This window comes from Quercus lobata, chromosome 12 (assembly GCF_001633185.2).
Source record: "Quercus lobata isolate SW786 chromosome 12, ValleyOak3.0 Primary Assembly, whole genome shotgun sequence".
Classification (NCBI taxonomy): domain Eukaryota; kingdom Viridiplantae; phylum Streptophyta; class Magnoliopsida; order Fagales; family Fagaceae; genus Quercus; species Quercus lobata.
In genome coordinates, this window is record NC_044915.1 from 29,011,194 (window position 1) to 29,031,725 (window position 20,532).

Below are 20,532 nucleotides of genomic sequence, written 5' to 3' on the forward strand. Positions count from 1 at the left end.
TCCTTACCAAGGTCCACACAATCGAGCCTTCCCATTGGCTTCCACAGAGACAGCAGTCGGCCATGAAGGAATGAGAGCCCAACTGATCTTCCGTAGACTTTAACGATAAGACTTTTACTCCAGGGAGACCGAATGCGCACCTTCAGCTCTCTTGTGAACGGAACTACAACAAGCCCTTCACGAAGGCCGGCGCTATCCGAGTCCGATTCCTCATCTGCCTCCATTAGCTCAGAAAAATTGAAGGCTTGAACATAAGCACCGGGTATCTCTCCCACGAGCTTATCCTTGAATGACAGAGGGTGTCGCGCATTCCCCGAACTCAAGGGAAAAGAAGTCTGGCCATCCCTCATGTGACCCTCAAAATCGGCATGGCTAACATTCTTCACTTTTTTGTTACTGCGGGCTAACTCGGCTTCTTCCTCTTTAGAGAGAATAGGAGCACTCATATTTCATGAAGATATATTAATTTCTTTTCTTTTTTTTTGCCATACGTGATGATATATTAATTTCATTCTCTCGGTTGGAGACTACTGTATAAACTTTAAATTGTCAATGTCATTAAAAACTGCTACAGCTGTGTAGCACTTGGCGTCTTGGCCTCTTGCTGTTGCTAATGCTGATAGCCGATAGGCCCATATAAGGAGTACGGCCAGAGGTGCAATTAAGATTTTATGCTCCATTGACGTGCTGTTGGTTATTGAAGCATTGATTATTCAATTTATACGTGTAGACACTAGAGTCACATGCACACAAGGAACTAAACATGACACGAGTTGCCAATAGAAAAAGGTTTAGATTCAAGTCAGTTTCGCTCAATGCACTGTGTGGCGATTGATCAAGAGATTATTTGTGTACGTACATAATTTTTTTTAATGAGTATATGAATTGTATAAATAATTAATATAGAAAAAAAAATTAGCAAATACTTTAAGGGGCATTGATTTAAGAATTATTTTTTAAATTTTTTATAAAAAAGAAAAAAGTAATTAACTTTTTTGGTAACATTTAATATTTCCTGAGGGTATTACTATATTAGGTGCAGGGTATTTTAGTTTGTGTTTGAGTACAAAATTTGTAAGGTACATAGTTTTAATCTTTTAATTAGCTTCTAAGTATCACATGTCTTGCACATGACTTTAAAGTTTAATTATCAACTAAACGATATGGTGTTATTTGCAAGATTTGTCATGATTGAAGAAGTGATTGAAATTTTTCATAGTTTTGGATGTAAAGTGAAAGTATCCTCATAATTTAGGGTGATCTTTTGCTGTTAACCTTATATTTACTATATTCAGTCATTTGGGAATTTGATCTTAATGTTCATTTAAACATATGGCTCTAATTTATTCATAAGCTTTGTCTCTTATTTGAAAAATAGCAATGAATAATATTGGTTATACTTGATTTATGGTAAATATTCATGAGGCTAAAACATTCTTAGGAACAAAAATTATATTATAGAATGAACATAAGGTATAAGTATCTAATGTAAATGTCTAGATTAAAGTTCAAATTACACCTTCTGATGTTTCTAACAAGACGTTTAGAGTTTAAATCCTCTCTTCTTTAACTATCAAATTATCAAAGATATATTACGTACAAAATAAAATATACTTAATGCGTTCTTAAGATGCTCAAATATCTCCTCATTCAAATCTTGTTGTTGGATCTACAACAAAGCTTGCCAAAGGTAGGTTGAATCACTTCTAGTTTGCTTTTGATGGTCCTTTTCAATATCGATCTCATCAATGTGAATTTGGTCAAGCTCGATACGAGATTGTGTTTATCAATGTGAATTTGGTCAAGCTCGATACGAGATTGTGATTGAGGGTGAAATTTTTGGGGGAAATCATAATGCGTAATTAATGAAAGATCGACAATAAGCAAATGTACTTTGTTCCATGTGCAAAATTTGTAAGTCTCTCAATTGGCTAGAGGGATACATCAGTAGATTTAATTTCTAAGGATCATGTGATTTGCAAAGAATCATTAAGTTAAATTATATGGCGTTCAATTAGATGAGAAAATTGTAGGGAGCCGAATTGTAGTCCCCTAACCCTAATTATCAATTAATATTGGATGAATATGTGTTATAAGTAAGATTTGTTATAATTTACAAGTTTTTGAAGTTTAGGATGTTAAGTGCATGTACCCCATAGTTTTGGGTTTTGTTTGTGATTAACTCTAAATAAAATCTATCTCCACAGTGCTTTGATTTTTTTGATCAAAGAGTTATTATTATAAGTAGAGAGCACTTGACATCCACTGGCATTAATGTTTCTCAGCGTATGCAATATTTGATTAATTTCGGCCGAATGATAAATTATCCTTTTTCAACCTCTTGTTCTTTGGTAAGGAGAAGCAAGAGAACATAAGACCTTCAATAGGCTTTACAAAAATATTATGATCATCACCATATAGTATCAAGGAAGATTTAATGTCTGAAAGAAAAGAAACCACGTAGTGCATGATCCTCTCTATACATTTTCCTTAAAATGCGATTTATATATCACTTATCATATTAAATTTTTGTGTGGCTGATACAATCATCAAAACATGACCCACGAATCCCATCACATCATATAGGCATCTAATAATTTGATTGGTGCATCTAAATTTTTCTGGAAATATCTGTACAGAGCACAAAAGAATATCCATCATTGAATCAAACTCAGAAAGCTAGATGAACACTGACAGGTTACAGATAGTTACTTCCAGGCACATGGCCGGTCCAAATTTGGAAAAATGGAAATGGAATTCATTTTCCATAGCCCTTCAAACAATTAACAATGATGGAACTTGAGGGAGACTTTCTAACTCTTCTATCAATCAAACTTTGCAACAAATCTGAAGATGTCTTGAACTCTCAACTATGAACTTTTACACAAGAGAGAGAGGGTGACAAAAACAAAAAAAAGAAGATTAATCTTAAGATAATTCCACCACTGAATTTCTAAAATCCAATTCATTTATTTTAAAATGAATTAATTAACTTTTTTGAAAAAATGAATTAAATTTTACCGCATAATCTATTTAGATTATTGTACATATGGCAAAATTTAATCCATTTATTTCAAAATGGATGAATAAGATTTTATGATGGAATTACCTTAAAAACTCTTGAGGATCGAAGAAAAAAAAAAGCATTTCAGGATAGAAGCCAAGCAACCATAGCATCATGTGTATCAGAATCTATCTCTGACAAATTGTAACTATCCCCTTCCCAATTATCACTTTCCCATAACGAAGATAGCATTTTCTCTTTTTCATCCCAGACTTCATTCCCTCTTTCAACTCCATCATCAAAACCTGAAGTTATTGAAGAGCATGAATACCACTCCCCACTATCTCCATTTGAACTAAACTGACCACTCTCCTGCAAGTCCTCATGGGTTGCTACCATTTTGTCTGCACACATAAATCCAGTGTCATTCCCATCATTAAAATCAATGATATCATAACCTCCTTCTCCCTCAGTCAGAGCTAAAACCCCATCTGGATCCAGCAAATCGTTGTCCACTATGTCATTAAACACACCACCATCAATTCCTTCCTGATCATGATCATATGGTACTAAAGTTTCAGTCTTTTTCTCACCACTAGCATACAACCTTTGGTTCTCACATTTCCACGCCTCATCAGAACGTAGAACCAGGCTTTCTCTCTCATTATCATTAACCTTTGGATCCAACACCATGCTATCATTTATGGTAGTACTTGAAAAGGTCTCTTGCTCCAAATCTGGTGTGGGAAGCAATAAGACTTCTTCAATATTTGGAGTAAGAGGACTATCTTTAGGTTTAATCTTTGGAACATCTTTTTGGATGTAGTAGGTCTTGTTCTTTTTCATGGCCCATCGGCTAGTTCTACCGCCTTTTCGCTTTGGAGGAATGTCTGCCTTGGATGAGTCCATGACCATTGGTAGGGTTTCACTGGAAGACCTCCTGAAACTGTGAATTTTTCTGCTCAAGTGAGAGTTCCAGTAATTCTTTATTTCGTTGTCTGTTCTTCCAGGCAAGTGACTAGCTATTAGAGACCATCTGCATTTAGAAAAGCAATTATCTTTATAAAAGGGAGACCACTGCAATTCATCCGTGAAGTAACAAAAAATAACAGTTGTTTTTCAGTAATAAATAAGAGTCCTAAACATGAAAAGGAATAGTAGACTTAAAAAGTTGGCATTATTTTCCTCAAAAACTTTATAACTCAACTAGAATGTTTCTAACAAAAATATTTAAGGTTAAAATCTCTACTTTCCTGTTGTAACTATTGGATGTATCCAAAATAAAAAATAAAACACAAATTATTTTAACCCAATACTCTATTTTATTTCCCTCTTTCCTATCAATACAAAAGAAACATCTTAACCAAAAAACTCTTCACGAATCAAAGCATAGTTTTAAAATCATGTTCAACAATGGTTTGGTCTATTTGAATAGAAGTATTCAAAAGGAAATTTTGGTTTTACAATCTGTGTTCTTAATACCATGTGAATCAATTTATATACTAACAATTATTCTTCAAATCTAAAGGATAAATTATTAAGAAATTTAATTCTAAGCTATTTAATAAGTGAAACTGAAGGCTTTTTAGCTAATTACATTTTAATGTATCAAGTAGACAAGTACTTCATTTTACAAAAGATAATTTCCATTCACTTAAGTAACGTTTGGTAACTATATCGAATTTAGATTTTTTACTTTTGGTAGTATATATTTTTCTTAAAGATAGCATTTGGTATTGTGTTGAAATTCTTACTAAAAATTTATTATGTCAATTGAAACTTCTCTTTTACCAATACCATTCCCACTCTCTCTCCAAATTCATCACTCCAAACCACTTCTTTCTTTTACCTCAAAGTTAAAACCCATATCTAAACCATTCCATTATGCTCATTACCAACAAAAATACCCATCTTAATTTTGCTCCTAAACCAAGTAAAAAAATTTCAAGAAAATATTGGCTTCTGTATTTAAGAGAAATTTGGATTTAGGGGTTTGCGTGTGGGGGATGATGGTGTTGCTGTTGAGGATGAAGAAGTTATGAAAGAGGCTTGAGGTGAGACTACTATGCCTGGTTCAAGTACTCAGCCATAGAGAGGAAGAAGAAAGAAAATGAGAGAGAGAGAGAGAGAGAGAGAGAGAGAGAGAGAGAGAGAGAGAGTAATAATTGGTTTAAAAGAAGAGAGGTGTTACGTCCATAATATTTTTACAACTTTTTCACAATAAATCATAGATGGATAGTTATCATTGGTTTAAATTTAAACCTAATACTAAGATTACTTTTTTGCCCCAACAATAACAATCAATAACAACTTCTCACTTAGGATTTATTGTAAAAATATTGTGAAAATATTGTGGGCATATCATTTTTCTTAAAAGAATGAGTGATAATTAATGAATATTTTGAAATTGAGAATGAGAATAGAGAAAAAAGTCAAAAACTATAATGGGATCCAATAAATTTTTTATTGTTAAGTGAGAATGGGAATGTGAATAAAAATTGGTTTAAAAGACTAAGAGATGATTCGTGAATATAATATACTACAAGGTAGAGTTACCATCATAGCAAAAAGGGATAATATACTCTCAAGTTCAAAAATTCTACACGGAGGTTTTTATATCTCTCCTCTCTCATCATTTTTTTCATAAATATTAAATTGGATCATTTGGGTAGTTATTAATAATCATTTATTGAAATTTTATTTCTTTGTGAAAGTAATTATTCTATCATTTAAAAAAAATATGATAAGATTATAATTTAGGGTGTAAATTGTAAATAAAAGATTTTACAATGAATCTTTTTGAATTCAAATTCTATATTTTCGGAACATAATTTCCCCCAAACTAGTTTAGAGAAATCTCGTTCGACCCATATGTGGTAATTGATAAAATCATTTACTTGTATTACATATTTAGACAAGTCACATCAAGTGACATGACTAAAAGTATATGTTGATGATTTTATCGCTCATCACATAGTGGGTGGATTTGAGGAATTTTCACCTAAACCAAATTAGAGGTAAACTTTTCATTAAAAAAAAATTTGAGGTAAATTTTTTCAATATTCATTATAGAGTTATCAAACATAAGTCCTGGCCTCAGTCAATTAGTTGATGTCCACTTCTTTCGGGACCAAAACTGCAAGAGCTGACATAGACTTACAATTTTTGGAAGGAAGGATGTAGAAGAGGAAATTACTGAAGGAAAATTAGGCAGAAAGAAACAAAAACAAGTTCCAACCCCATCAAAAGAGAGAGGGAAGAAGAGGAAAACAAATTATGTCAAAAACAAAAAGTAAACCATTATTGGTGGATACCATTAATGAGGACGTTAAGAAAGAGGGAGAGAGAAATTCTAGAATTTGTGTTCACTTGGTTTGGTGATGGAGAAGAAAAATGAACAAGCTAGCTAGATTGCTGCACTAACCTATTCCCCATAGAAGAATGCAACTTTATGATGGTTTCCTCTTCCTCACTAGAAATGTTTCCTCTCTTCAAGTCAGATCTCAAGTAGTTAATCCATCTCAACCTGCAGCTCTTCCCACACCTCAGTAAACCTTCAAAATCCCACAACAAAAACCATGGAAAACAAAAAAACACAAATGTCAAAACCATGATCATATATGATATGACACAAATCAAAGAAGTAATCATATAACTTGCATTATATTATATGTAGATAAATATATATACCTGCATTCTTTGGCAATGACCTCCATGACCCTTCTCCATTAGCTTGAATATACTTGATTAGAATCTCATCCTCCTCAGAAGTCCACCTACCTTTCTTCAACCCAACTTTATCACAGCATGGAGCCCTTCCCATTTCGCTATACAAAGAAAGTCATGAACTACAGTTGACTATAACTTGTATTATTATTGTTATTTTTTTTGTATGCACGTACATGTCATTAGAGAACAAAAGCTGAAAATTTGTGACACTTATTTATAGAGAGAAAGGGTATAGCCACGTAGGTGCGGGGCCAGTGATGTGGATAATTAAATCTGCGGTGTGAGAAAGTGCCACGAGGGCTGTGTATGAAAGCCACAGTCGTGGCTTCTGTATAGTCGAGAACCTCGTGACGGGGCTTCACTCTCCCACGTTGATGCTCCTCCAGCTAGCATGAATACATGCATTTGTGATCGCCTTCACGATTGTTGTTCCAAATCTTTGCTACTTGCCTTTATGATCCCATCTACCCATTGAAGTTATTTTCAAAGAATGTACATGCACTACCGGGGACCATATTTACTCGTGTCAAAACCACAAAAACCTTCAATTACTTTAAATGGGAATTACTTATTCAGTTATAATTACTAATTACTTGAGAAGAAGAGAAAATGAAAGAGAAGGAAAAATTATTGTCCCATATATTGTTGAACAGGCCTTCATTGAATTCATAGTCTTTTGTAAAAGAAAAATGAAAAAAAAAAAAAACACTCAAATTTATTGTGTACCAAGCAAGCAAATTATAATAACAATTAGGTTTTACTTGAAATCATGCAAAAACCATAAGGCCAAAAATCAAAACATATTTTCAATAAATTTTGTAAAAAAATAGATACTTTTTTTTTTTTTTTCAATATTGAGTGTTCGGTTCGATTAAAAATTCTAGTCAATTTAAAAATATTTTTTGGTTGATTGTCAAATTTTGGCTCATATGGAGTGTAAAATGTTTTAGGCTTGGACTCAACTTAAAACAATTTCAAATTCTTCTTGCAACACAGCTTGAGCCCCCACCCCAACCACCCCACCCTAAAGTCGTAAGAAAATATTGCTACCTTCAAAGCAAGGTTTTCAGCCCGAACCGTTCATTGAACCGAAAAGGGAGAGGTTCAAGGTTCAAGGTTTTTGAGGTCGAATCAAGGTCGAACCGTGATGACGTCATAATTAATTTAATAATTATTTTAAATATATATAAAAACATTAAATTAATAAAAAATAGAAAATTAACTAAAATAGTCTAATTCATTTAGAAATCTATCTTTCAAATATTTTTTATATCATAGCTTTCAAGACAAATAAGAAATGTCAAATTCTTAGCAAACATAAATATGAATTATTCAATCAATCCATAAAAGTACAAAGTAAAAAATGTATAAACAAGCCTCCAAGTTAAAGTACACAACTACACATTGTTTCTTACAAAAATACATAAAACTTATTTCTAAAAAAACAATAATAAAACTTCAAACTCTAAGTTACACACTGTGTCTTACAAAAAGACAGAAATTATCTCTAAAGTACAAAATAGAACTTCAAAGTTCAAATAGAATTATTATGATCATAAATCATCAATGTTATAAAAGTTATCATGCTCATCATCATTCCTTGGATATCCAGGAGGAGGGCCAATAGGTTGTCCAAATGTTCCCAAATCAATTCCTCCAACCTCACTGCTATCATCTACACACAAGTTTGAACAAAATAAAAAGAAAAATCATTATAATGTTTACACACGAAATAAAAGAAAAAATCACTATAGATTATCAAATTGTTTATATATAAACTAACCTTCAGTATTAGAAAAATGCTCTGCACTTGCTGGATATGCACCCTCTTCATAAATTGCATTCTCTAACTCTTCATAATTAAGATATGGGTCTTTCTCTTCCACAAATACCCAAAAAGCGGTTTTGTCGATACTTGCATAATCAATAGGGTCAAAATTAAACTTTTTGTTGTAAAGCCTGCATCATAAAATGTCATGCTTATTATTGGAATTTGAACATAATTAGTAACTAACAATTACATTATATAAATGACTTCTTAAAAATTAATATAATGACAAGATATAGCATTTACTTACCTATGTCTCAATCGCAAGTTATGATGAACAAACACAAGATCATTGAGCCTTTGATGCTCCAACCTATTTCTCCTCTTAGAATGTATTTGTTTAAATAAACTCCAACAATGCTCACATCCAGAAGAGGCGGAAGTTTGGCTAAGGATTCTGATTGCCAATTTTTGCAAGTTTAGAGCATCAGCAACCCACAACTTCCACCATTCATCTGATTTTCATAACACAATGTAATTTGATATTAATCAACATAAACAAAACTAACTTTCAACATGAACAAAAAAACTAAGATTTGTTTATAGTATTAAAGTAAACTAATTACTTCTCACCTGGATGAGTGGTCTTACTTGTTGACAATGCAAGATCTCTATCAAAGCTCCCAATACGATCTCAAAAATATTGGGTTTCCTTAATTACATTTTCTTGGTCAACGTCATATTTTTTTCCAACGTAGTCCAAAAAAACCATATTTACTACTGGTTTCCGACAAAAATTCTCCTCATCATATTGAAAAGCAGGATTTAACCAATATGCAGCAACATGAAAATCTTTACACAAATGTTTATCCCAACGGTTTTTTATAATTGAGGTGTATGGCTTGTACAAGTGCTTCCTCATTCGGAAGATCTTCTTAATTCCCAACTGTGCTCTATACATGCCTTCATACACGTCCTATTGCAGGCCTTTGATCAGAATCAACAATCCATAACAAACGAATGAGTGGTGATGAAATCTTGACAATAACATTAATATCATCCCAAAAAGAATTATTCAAAATGATAGAAACTGCTTTTTTTGCCTTTAACTCTCTTGCCAATCTATTGTCTATTGTCCACAAAGAACTTGCTAGTCACTAAGGCTTGCAAGTCATGCTTATGCACATGAATGCTTCCAAATGCAAGGAAAGTAGTAGCAAATCTTGTTGCTCCCGGACGTACAATTTTTGTCCAACCAGGTCTATTCCTCAACCAAGCAATCAAAGCCATATGATTATAAATAAAAACGGTAACTTTGGATGCACGTTCTTTGAGTCTATCCACGTGAGGCATGTCTCCCATATCCTGCAACACAAGATTCAGGCAATGTGCCGCACAAAGAGACCAACTAATAGTTTTATACTTTTCACACAACAATTTACCAACCAATACATAATTGGAAGCATTATCAGTAACCATGTGAACTATGTATTTTGGACCAATCCATGTCACTACTTCATCAAACAATTTAAACAAGTTTCTGGAACTCTTCACAATCTCTGAGGCATCAACTGATTTTACAAATACCATTCTCCTAGGACAATAAACAAGGAAATTAATCAATGACCTGTGTCTAGTATCAGTCCAACCATCAGCCATAAGTGTACATCCAACTTCTGTCCAATGCCTATGTTGTGAGTCAACCAACAATTGAACGTCTTTCTTTTGATCCCCCAACAAAGGGACCCGTATAGCATGATAAGATGGACATTTGTAACCAGGAACAGCAGCAACTACGGCATCAATCATCCTTTGGTAGTACACTGAATTCACTGCATTAAAAGGAATGCAAGTGTCATACATCCACCTTACAATAGCCATATCAGCTTGCCTCACATTTTCTTTGCTTTCGAACACATTTTTAAGACCAGGTTGAGCTCTTGGAGTAGTTCTTGGAGCAAAGTAATTATCCATTGGCTTTGTACCCTTTCTTTTACCTAAAACAAGTTTTTTAGGCAACCTACTACTAAATACTTCTTGAACATCTTCATCTTCTTTCATATCACTATTTGTGGAAGGCACACTAAACATTTCTTCTTGACGTTGTTTCTCAACTTTTTTCTTCAACTCAAACTCCTTCAAATATTCCAACATTTGGTATCTCACATCATGAGATACCTTTTTACACGATCCAATATCACCTTTTATCCCTGTAAAGTGTTGTTTCATCCTATTAATACCCCCACCTTTATATGTTTGCCTACAATACACACATGTAAAAGTATTTCGTCCCTTCTCATCCGCCCCAAGGCTAAAATGTTCCTAAGCCGGATCAACATTTTCCCTTATTCTTGAGCTAGACTCCACTACATTGGAATCAACTTCATGTGATGGAGTAGACCCATTCTCTGTTTCCATTTTAATCTAAAAGACTAAACAACCAGTCAAACATGCATAGACCCATCAATTTTTGAAATACAGATAGTCAAAGAATCACAACTTCATACACAGAGTCCAATTAACAAACTAATATACACAAAGTCATAGAGTCAAAGAATCACAAATTCACAACTTCATACAATTTCTGAAATAGTGAAATTCACCAATTTTTTATAACAGACCCATCACAAGATTCACAACTTAGTTAAAGTTAAAGATTGATGTTCACAGATTATAAACACATACTTATCAAACAAAAATTATAAAATATAAACACACATTGAAGCACAAATTTAACAGATGATATGTTTCTTGATAACTTGAGAAAAATTGGCCAAAAAATATAAATTGACATAAAAGAAAGAAGAATTAAAAAGGATAAAGTACCTTGCAATCTGGGCAAGGATGCAATGAAGTAAGAGTGACGGCGACGAGGCAGAGATGTAATGAGAGTGAGAGAGAGGCAGAGAGTGATTGAGAGAGTAAGCTGCGATCTGGGCTGAGCTGTGATGGTGACGAGGGAAAGAGGCAGAGATGAGAGATGTAATTGAGAGAGTGAGGGAGAGGCAGAGAGCTCAGAGAGTGATTGAGAGAGTGAGGCGAGGGTTTCACCGTTTCAAGGTTTCTATTTTGTTCAATGCACATGCTCCAAATGATGCCGTATAGGGAAAAAAAAAACAGAGAAGAGATGGAACGACGTCGTTTTAAGCTTGAAACAAAGCAACCGTTTGAACAGTGTGAACTGGTCACGGTTCATAGAATCGGGCGGTCGGATCGCGGTCTGTATGGGTCCATACTTTTTTCGCATAGAACGTTTTTCACCTTAAACGGACCGTAGAAATGGCCGGTTCGAGATTTTCCTGGTCGAACCATACGGTCCGGTTCGGGTTTAAAAACCATGCTTCAAAGATCGTGATTGACAATGGCGGCGAGGTTGTACAACCACGACTTCTCTCTCTCATGCATTTTTTTCTATTAAATATTCAATGGATATTTCTTTTATTTTGTGAAATCATAATATAATTTGGTATTGTGGCTTTTATTTTTATTTTTTTTATAAAAGTATTGTGGTTTTGTTGGTATTATGAATTTGTGTATATTTTATGGGATTATACTATTATTATGGTGTATTTTGTGTTCATAAACATTTTTATTTTTCATAAGCCAAACACCTGAAGATGTTTCTTAGAGCATTTGTAAGAATGCAATCAAATACTTCTCAAAAAAGATTTGTCTAATTTTAATGTCGAAGCAAACACGGCCTAAGTTGAAATCATGTTTTGAAAATATAAATTCAAAGTAACCAAGCATATTTTAATTAGTTTTGAATTTATAGTATGTATTGCAAATAATTTTACTATGATAACAATTTTTTTTTAAAACAAAAACTAAGAATTATTCTGCCTACCAAGCCATCTGAATGTAATAAATAGTTTTGTTTTTCCATTTTTTCCTGCTGGTGCTAGCTTAATCTAAAATCAACTCAAATTATTAATAGGAGGTGAAACATGAACGCAAAAGAAAGAAACCCTTGACTTTAAGTAGAAAGGAGATTTCATGAAAGATGGGGACCGATTGAGTTTGGCAATGGTCCACTTAGTTATTGGTGTTGCGTGTGAGTCCAAACCTAACTTGTCCTGCATTCCTTACTTCATATGATTTTAACCCTATATCCAATGCAATTAATTTTATGTTTCGTTGTTTTGCCAACATGTACATATATGGCATGAAGAAGAAAGAAATTAAGGCGATCAGCATAAAACATGAAAGCAAATATATAGTTGTTTTCTGCGTATTTGCTTCTGTTGTTAGCTAGCCTTAGCCCATATTTGACACTGATTTTCACGACGGTGAAGTCAACTTTGTAATTTGTATGCTTGCAAAATTCTCTTAAGTTTATATCAGGGATGGTTGTGTACACTGGTACTAGCTTTTTTTTTTTTGAGGATGTAAACCGGTACTAGCTAATTAAGTAGCAAGAGACTACTTACGCGGCCCAAAAAACCAAAAAAAAATTAACAAGAGTCCAAGGGGGCTCATGAATCATGGCTAGCTTCTCCTAAAATTTTATATATGTGTATGTATACACACACGCGCGTCCCCATGCACACACAATAACAAAATGTTTGTTAAGTGTTTGGCATTTTAGAAATATATGTTCAAATAATTGTGTGTTGTTTAGTTACTTTTGGTTGATTGTTGTTTAATTGGGAACTCAAATTTAAAGTTTAGAACTTTAAGATTTAGATTGTATTTGGATACCACTTATTACTGAAAACTAAAAATACTGTAGCAAAATAATTTTTAAATGTGTAAATAATATTGTGGGACCCAGTTTTAAAGTTGATTTTGCTAAAATCCATATTTGCGGGTCCCGTGAACAGTGCACAGGACCCACACAAAAACGTTCGACACAGCTTACAAAATCATTTCATCACTATCCAAACATACACTTAGTTTTTATTGTGATGTGCTCTGATAGCACCTCGATGCATTTGGGTGTTTTTTTTAAAAAAAAAAAAATTCAAAATTATTATAAGTTTTTTGGTTTTTTAATTCATAGAATATTGAAAATATGAGATAAAATCACAAAAATAATGATCTTAATTTATTTTGTAATTTATGAGAAGACTAACTACAATATTTAATCTTTTGAAAAGAAGAAAACACAAATACTTCAGAAACAATTATTTTTTTGATACTTTATTAAGGAAAATGCTAGAGATATAAATTTTAAAAAAAAAAAAAAAAAACTTACAAATTGTTGATGTGGTGAGTGATTATTGGTAATAAAAAAGTGATTGGTAGACTCAAATGAGAACCAATAAAAAGTTGATCACAACAACATGTTTCTAAAAATATTGTAAAATAATTTGTAACTGTAGCATTACTCATTTATTAATACTTTTGGGAACATTTATTATTAAAATGATATTTTAATAAATTAATTAAATGTTAAGTTGGCAAACTAAATGAGGAATTGTGAGAGTTATAAGTGGTTAATGAGGAGTTAGTTTTTTAGTAATCTCACACTGATAAGGAGAAAGAATTCTTATTAATTTAAAGTGTGGAGATTAATTAGGCTTAAGTATAATGTAGTAGAAATTGGTTCTAACCCATGCGAGTGGGGAAGATGAGAGGGCTTAAATCTTATTAAAGAAAGCAAGATTTATGTGTCTTAGTCCAATTGTAATGTAATATTCGAGAAATAATTGTTGTAATTTTTTATATTTCTCTTGTAATTTTCTGTATTTTCAGAAACAATACAAAATATATAGTTACGTATGACTTGTTCAAGAGTATTTCGGCTTTAAAAATAAAAATAAAAATAAAAACTACATGCATTCATTTCGTTTGGTAAAGCAGAGATCTTCAGTTTGATCAAATGTTCATTTTTATTTATTTATATTTTAATCCGGGATGAATGAAATTTAGGTGGGATTACTTTTCAAAGTAGCTGAATTTCTTTTACTTTTAAAAATCTCTAATTATACTAGGTCCCAAGCTAGTCTTATATGCCTTCATAATTCCAACTAACTAGATTCCAAAACTAGAACAATACGCAGGTAGGTACGGGGCATTGTTAAAACATAAGATCTCTTGCTATTTAATGTCAATGGGAAAAAAAAACTAGGTAGAAATCTTTCCTTAACAAACGGGTGAAGTGTGCGATTAAAGTAAGCACTTGATGAAATCTAGATTAAGCATTGTGATTGAATAATAATTGTAAGGACACAATTCTCTGGCGGCCCAATAAGGATGTTGGGCTCGCGTACGAAAGATCCCTCACAATATGATTTGTAGAGAGTGGGCTTGAAAAGCTAGCCGTTGGTCAAGTGGCGTTGTCCGGTCATGGCTTTAGAGGAATCTACGTAGAAAAAGGGGATTGGGTATGAACATTTAAGCCCTGAGGCGTCGTACCCCGTGGGATGGAGCTCCTCGGAGTTGATCCGAGGACCTGTTGAGGTCTTCTCTCGGTTGCCCAACGACGGACTTTCTTCCATGAAGTTCGGTGTTCCTGAGATGTTTTCCCATGTCGTCTCTCTTTTTTTGGAGGTGGAAAAAGGGGCCTCCATCAGATCTACTTACTTCCTTATTTTATACTAGCTTGCATTCATTGCCCTTCGTCCACGTGTAGGGTCAATCTTTACGAACACTGACATTTGTCCCATCAGTCCAATCCCGGAATTGTTGGGGATGGTTTGATAAAGCTGCAGAGTACGGCTCTGTCAGGCGTCGGGCCTTATCTAGAAGGGTAGTATGGATAACTTCCCCAAGATATTCTGGATTTCCTTACTAATTCGTCCCTATACCAGTTTTGCCCCTTTATTCTGGTGAGATTATGGATCTGCCGAGGACTAAACTGTCCTCGGCTGCTTCCCAAAAATTGTTTTGTGCTCTGCGTTGTAGAGCTTGGGCCACAGCTCTCCTCGGATTGGGCCTTCGGACGCTCTAAGGATAAATGGGCCTGGTCCACGAATTGTTGGGCCCCACAATAGCCCCTCAAAACCCTTCTGTCCGACTTCCGGGTTGGGAAGGAGGGTTTTGGCAAACCCGGGCCCTCAATATGGCCCATTTAATTTGACCCCGCATTTATGTGAGCGGCTTTCCGCCTGTCCACGAAGTTAGCCGTTTTTCAAGGGAGTCCGTTTAATCTGCTCGTGATCTGCTCCTGCCGATTGACTATCCCAGACACGCCTTTAGTAAATCCCCTTTACGAGGCTCATTTATGTCCGGCGGCTCATCTGATAAGGTGGGGAAGCTGAATGGACGCCTCTTTTTCTTCAGATTCTTTTGGAAACTTTGAATGCGTTTAATTCCCTCTGTTTGGTTCTTCCTATAAGAAGGCAAGCAGGAGGCAATCACTTTCGTACAGACTCCTCCCCTTCCTTCTGAGATCTGAAACCCGTAGCCTCATTTAGCGTCTGCCTAGCCTGTTTGTTATACATCATATCCGTACACGTCCTCCATAACGAATGATGAAGGAGACACACTCCTCCTCAAAACACCATATCCTGACAAAACTTGAAATGGCTTGGTCAGGACAAGGGTGGCGCAGACTTAAGATCTGTTCCGCCTCTCTTTTAGCCAAAATCCGAAGCAGGGGCTCGTCATGTCGAATTCTCGGCGTGACTGAGTCGAGAACAACCAAGACCAGCACCACCCGGCTCCTCACGAGCGTACCTAATATGGCACCAGCGTGTTAAGAGTCAGGGCTGAGGCAGGGGCTAAGTGCTTCTGCTTCTCCCTCTTTTGCTCCTTTTCTTTCTTTTTATCTCTTCTCTCTTCTTCTCCTCCTTCCTTACTCATGTCCTCCATCTTCTTCATTGATTTCTTCCTTACTATTTCCTTCTTCTTCGTTTTTTTTTAAAGTGAGTTCTTCTCTTAGTATGAGCAGCTATGAGGCAGAGATCGGAGGGACCTTGAAGACAAGTTTAAAAAGGCGCTTGACCGTTTGCTTATCTGTACTGTGGATGTTAGTACTGCTTCGGCAGCCCCTCTTTTGTATAGGCTGGTTGAAGCCTCTCTTTGTATATTGTAATAATTTTTCATATTAATAAAACTTGTTTCTATTTCACTTTGCATGTTCGGTCTCTTTGTTTTTTATAAATTTGTAAGCGCCGCTCGGCACAATCATATAGCATCTAAATCAATGACGACTAAGACCAAAATACTTAATAATAAAAAGATGTTGCCATAACTTTAATGGAAGTGCCTGGCATGATAAGGCAGACCAATAAAAAGTAATACTTACCCCCCTGGCTTGGGTCCGAGGACCATGCAAGGCCTTGATTCTGTCCAAAACTTTAATAATAATAATGTTTTGTACTTGGTTTCCCCATAGGCTTGAGTCCGAGGACCATACAAGGCCTTGGTTCTGTCCAAAACTTTAATAATAATAATGTTTTGTACTTGGTTTCCCCATAGGCTTGAGTCCGAGGACCATACAAGGCCTTGGTCCTTTCCAAAACTTTAATAATAATAATGTTTTGTATTTGGTTTCCCCATAGGCTTGAGTCCGAGGACCATACAAGGTCTTGGTTCTGTCCAAAACTTTAATAATAATAATTTTTTGTACTTGGTTTCCCCATAGGCTTGAGTCCGAGGACCATACAAGGTCTTGGTTCTGTCCAAAACTTTAATAATAATAATGTTTTGTATTTGGTTTCCCCATAGGCTTGAGTCCGAGGACCATACAAGGTCTTGGTTCTGTCCAAAACTTTATTCCCTCCCCTTTTCTTTTTGCACCTGTCTTTCCTCAGGTGTCTCATAAGTTGCCGAGCAGGAAGTTGTCCTCGGTAATGGTTATTCCTTGGTGTGGGCCATAGTCCGTGGGCTTCCATGCAGAACGGGCCTGGGCCGCGAATTTATTAGGCCCACAGGTTTAGAGGCATTTCCGTAGTCTTTGGTCACGCGGTACTTATTGGCGTCCCAGTATTCGAGGTGCGCCTTTACGAGGCTCCTTTAATCTCAGGGTTGCAGACGGCATTGGAAATCGAGCCGGAGACATTTTGTCTGTAGCGTTCCTTGGGACGCTGCGTGAATTAAATGCCATCACCTCTTCTTTTAAATAAATAGGAGAGAAGGTTGCTTTACTTTCACACGAATTCTTCAGTCTCCTCTCTTAGTACATCATGTTTGAGGCGAGGATTGGGGCAAAGGAGCTCTCTCCGCCACAAAAGCGCTGTGTCTTCCTGAGACTCCAGATAGTGAGGTACAGGCCAAGGAGGCGTAGACTCAAGAGAATATCTCAATTCGAGAGAGGGGAAAGGATGTTTCTCCTTCTTTTAGTCAAAATCCGAAGCAGGTTCTGGTCATGCCAGATTTTTGGCATGCCCGAAGAAGGAATTTCCGCCATCAGCGCCGTCTGCCTTGTAGCAGGCAAACTTCTGCGGGGGCTTCCCAACTGCCGGCTCCCTGCATCTTTGCTGTAGATGGTGTTAGCCTAAGGTCAGGTTCTTTGGCTGCCTGAGTTATGGGCATGTAGAAGCGTCGAGGAATAGTTTCCTTAGACGACATCTTGGAACAGTAGCCAACCTCTCCTCTGAGATATCTCCTCGGCATCATCTTTACTCTTTTGTGCTTTTCTTTTGCTTACGCAGTTAACTCTAATGTAAGCTGGTTTCAGCTTTTATTGTACACTGTACTGTTCTTTTGTCTTAATAAAAGATGTGTTTATTTCTTTATGCATATGTTATTTTTTTGCAACAACCACTTTGGGTCTGAATATTAAGTCTAAACATGCCTTTAACAATATTCTGGACGGAAGAACACTTTAATACAAACCCTTATTAGTTTAAACTCGCAAATATTATCAAGTATAACAATGGTAATCCTCAATAGATTGAATTTATGGAACTAACCGAGATAGCTGCTGAGCGCTGCGTGATGCACGCTAGACGAATATCCGAGAGAGCAGCCGAGCAGCGATGGACTTGGATCGTGCCCTTGGGACAACATACTGTGCCGTATCGTATTAGCCCCTTTGGCACTGGGGATCTGCGGGTAGACCGGGGAACCCGTGCAATTAAAGACTGACCCAACTGTTAACGAGAAGTCCTCTTCGGATGGATTTTAATGCTCTAGTAACAGTTTTTATTTTGTGTACTTGGTTTCCATAGGCTTGAGTCCGAGGACCATGCAAGGCCTTGGTTCTGTCCAAAACTTCTAAGATTTCTTTTATGTACTTGGTTTTCCCATAGGCTTGAAGTCCGGGACCATGCAAGGCCTTGGTCGCCAAAACTTGGGTTAAGATTTCTTTTTATGTACTTGGTTCCCAAATGGCTTGAGTCGTGGACCATCAGGCTGGTTCTGTCCAAAACTTGTAAGATTTCTTTTATGTAGCTTGGTTTCCCCATAGGCTTGAGTCCGAGGACCCATGCAAGGCCTTGGTTCTGTCCAAAACTTATAAGATTTCTTTTATGTACTTGGTTTCCCCATAGGCTTAAGTCCGTGGACCATGCAATGCCTTGGTTCTGTCCAAAACTTGTAAGATTTCTTTTATGTACTTGGTTTCCCCATAGGCTTGAGTCCGAGAACCATGCAAGGCCTTGGTTCTGTCCAAAACTTGTAAGATTTCTTTTATGTACTTGTTTCCCCATAGGCTTGAGTCCGAGGACCATGCAAGGCCTTGGTTCTGTCCAAAACTTATAAGATTTCTTTTATGTACTTGGTTTCCCCATAGGCTTGAGTCCGAGGACCATGCAAGGCCTTGGTTCTGTCCAAAACTTGTAAGATTTCTTTTATGTACTTGGTTTCCCCATAGGCTTGAGTCCGTGGACCATGCAAGGCCTTGGTTCTGTCCAAAACTTGTAAGATTTCTTTTATGTACTTGGTTTCCCCATAGGCTTGAGTCCGAGGACCATGCAAGGCCTTGGTTCTGTCCAAAACTTGTAAGATTTCTTTTATGTACTTGGTTTCCCCATAGGCTTGAGTCCGAGGACCATGCAAGGCCTTGGTTCTGTCCAAAACTTGTAAGATTTCTTTTATGTACTTGGTTTCCCCATAGGCTTGAGTCCGTGGACCATGCAAGGCCTTGGTTCTGTCCAAAACTTGTAAGATTTCTTTTATTTGTTTTATTTTTCAACCACCAGCCCCTTCACCAAGGCGGGGATAGTTGGCCTGAGGCCGGAAGCCCCTAGGACTTAGAGTAGCCCCTTTACCTGCACCCCGGGCGGGGATAGTTGGCCTGAGGCCGGAAGCCCCTAGAGACGCCCGCGCCCTTAGCACTGCGAGGCGTAGCCCCTAGCAGAGGCTTACGTCGGAGCAACAACTATATGCCGCCGGAGACGGGGGAAATCCCGGAAATTTCTGCTTGCTAGAGAGCTGACTCCACCGCCACCTGCGCCAACGCGCAAGCTTTCCCACAGACGGTGCCAATTGTAAGGACACAATTCTCTGGCGGCCCAATAAGGATGTTGGACTCGCGTACGAAAGATCCCTCACAATATGATTTGTAGAGAGTGGGCTTGAAAAGCTAGCCGTTGGTCAAGTGGCGTTGTCCGGTCATGGCTTTAGAGGAATCTACATAGAAAAAGGGGATTGGGTATGAACATTTAAGCCCTGAGGCGTCGTACCCCGTGGGATGGAGCTCCTCGGAGTTGATCCGAGGACCTGTTGAGGTCTTCTCTCGGTTGCCCAACAACGGACTTTCTTCCATGAAGTTCGGTGTTCCTGAGATGTTTTCCCATGTCGTCTCTCTTTTTTCGGAGGTGGAAAAAGGGGCCTCCATCAGATCTACTTACTTCCTTATTTTATACTAGCTTGCATTCATTGCCCTTCGTCCACGTGTAGGGTCAATCTTTACGAACACTGACATTTGTCCCATCAGTCCAATCCCGGAATTGTTGGGGATGGTTTGATAAAGCTGCAGAGTACGGCTCTGTCAGGCGTCGGGCCTTATCTAGAAGGGTAGTATGGATAACTTCCCCAAGATATTCTGGATTTCCTTACTAATTCGTCCCTATACCAGTTTTGCCCCTTTATTCTGGTGGGATTATGGATCTGCCGAGGACTAAACTGTCCTCGGCTGCTTCCCAAAAATTGTTTTGTGCTCTGCGTTGTAGAGCTTGGGCCACAGCTCTCCTCGGAT

General features: G+C 36.6%; 2 protein-coding genes across 2 annotated transcripts in view; both read right to left on the bottom strand.

The window, feature by feature from the left end:
- Positions 1 to 2,484: 2,484 nt before the first annotated feature.
- LOC115972215 (transcription factor MYB11) lies at positions 2,485 to 6,908 on the bottom strand. Its single transcript, XM_031092423.1, has 3 exons — positions 6,695 to 6,908; positions 6,429 to 6,558; positions 2,485 to 4,040 (listed from the first exon to the last, which is right to left on the bottom strand). The coding sequence occupies exons 1-3, from the start codon at positions 6,825 to 6,827 to the stop codon at positions 3,149 to 3,151; spliced, it is 1,155 nt and encodes a 384-aa protein (XP_030948283.1). The 5' UTR covers positions 6,828 to 6,908; the 3' UTR covers positions 2,485 to 3,148.
- A 2,715-nt stretch (positions 6,909 to 9,623) lies between these two features.
- LOC115970498 overlaps positions 9,624 to 20,532 on the bottom strand; it is a 22,259-nt gene continuing 11,350 nt past the window's right edge. The window contains exon 3 of the mRNA XM_031090126.1: positions 9,624 to 10,761. Coding sequence (XP_030945986.1) covers positions 9,624 to 10,761 — 1,138 coding nt within the window. The remainder of the gene's footprint in view (positions 10,762 to 20,532) is intronic.

Bases quoted from the DNA above. Each gene is read 5' to 3' on its own strand.
- LOC115972215 (XM_031092423.1), bottom strand. From the start codon at position 6,827: ATGGGAAGGGCTCCATGCTGTGATAAAGTTGGGTTGAAGAAAGGTAGG. The intron at 6,559-6,694 runs GTATATATATTT...GGGATTTTGAAG, and splicing joins GTCATTGCCAAAGAATGCAG to GTTTACTGAGGTGTGGGAAG. The intron at 4,041-6,428 runs GTTAGTGCAGCA...TTCTAAATGCAG, and splicing joins CATTCTTCTATGGGGAATAG to ATGGTCTCTAATAGCTAGTC.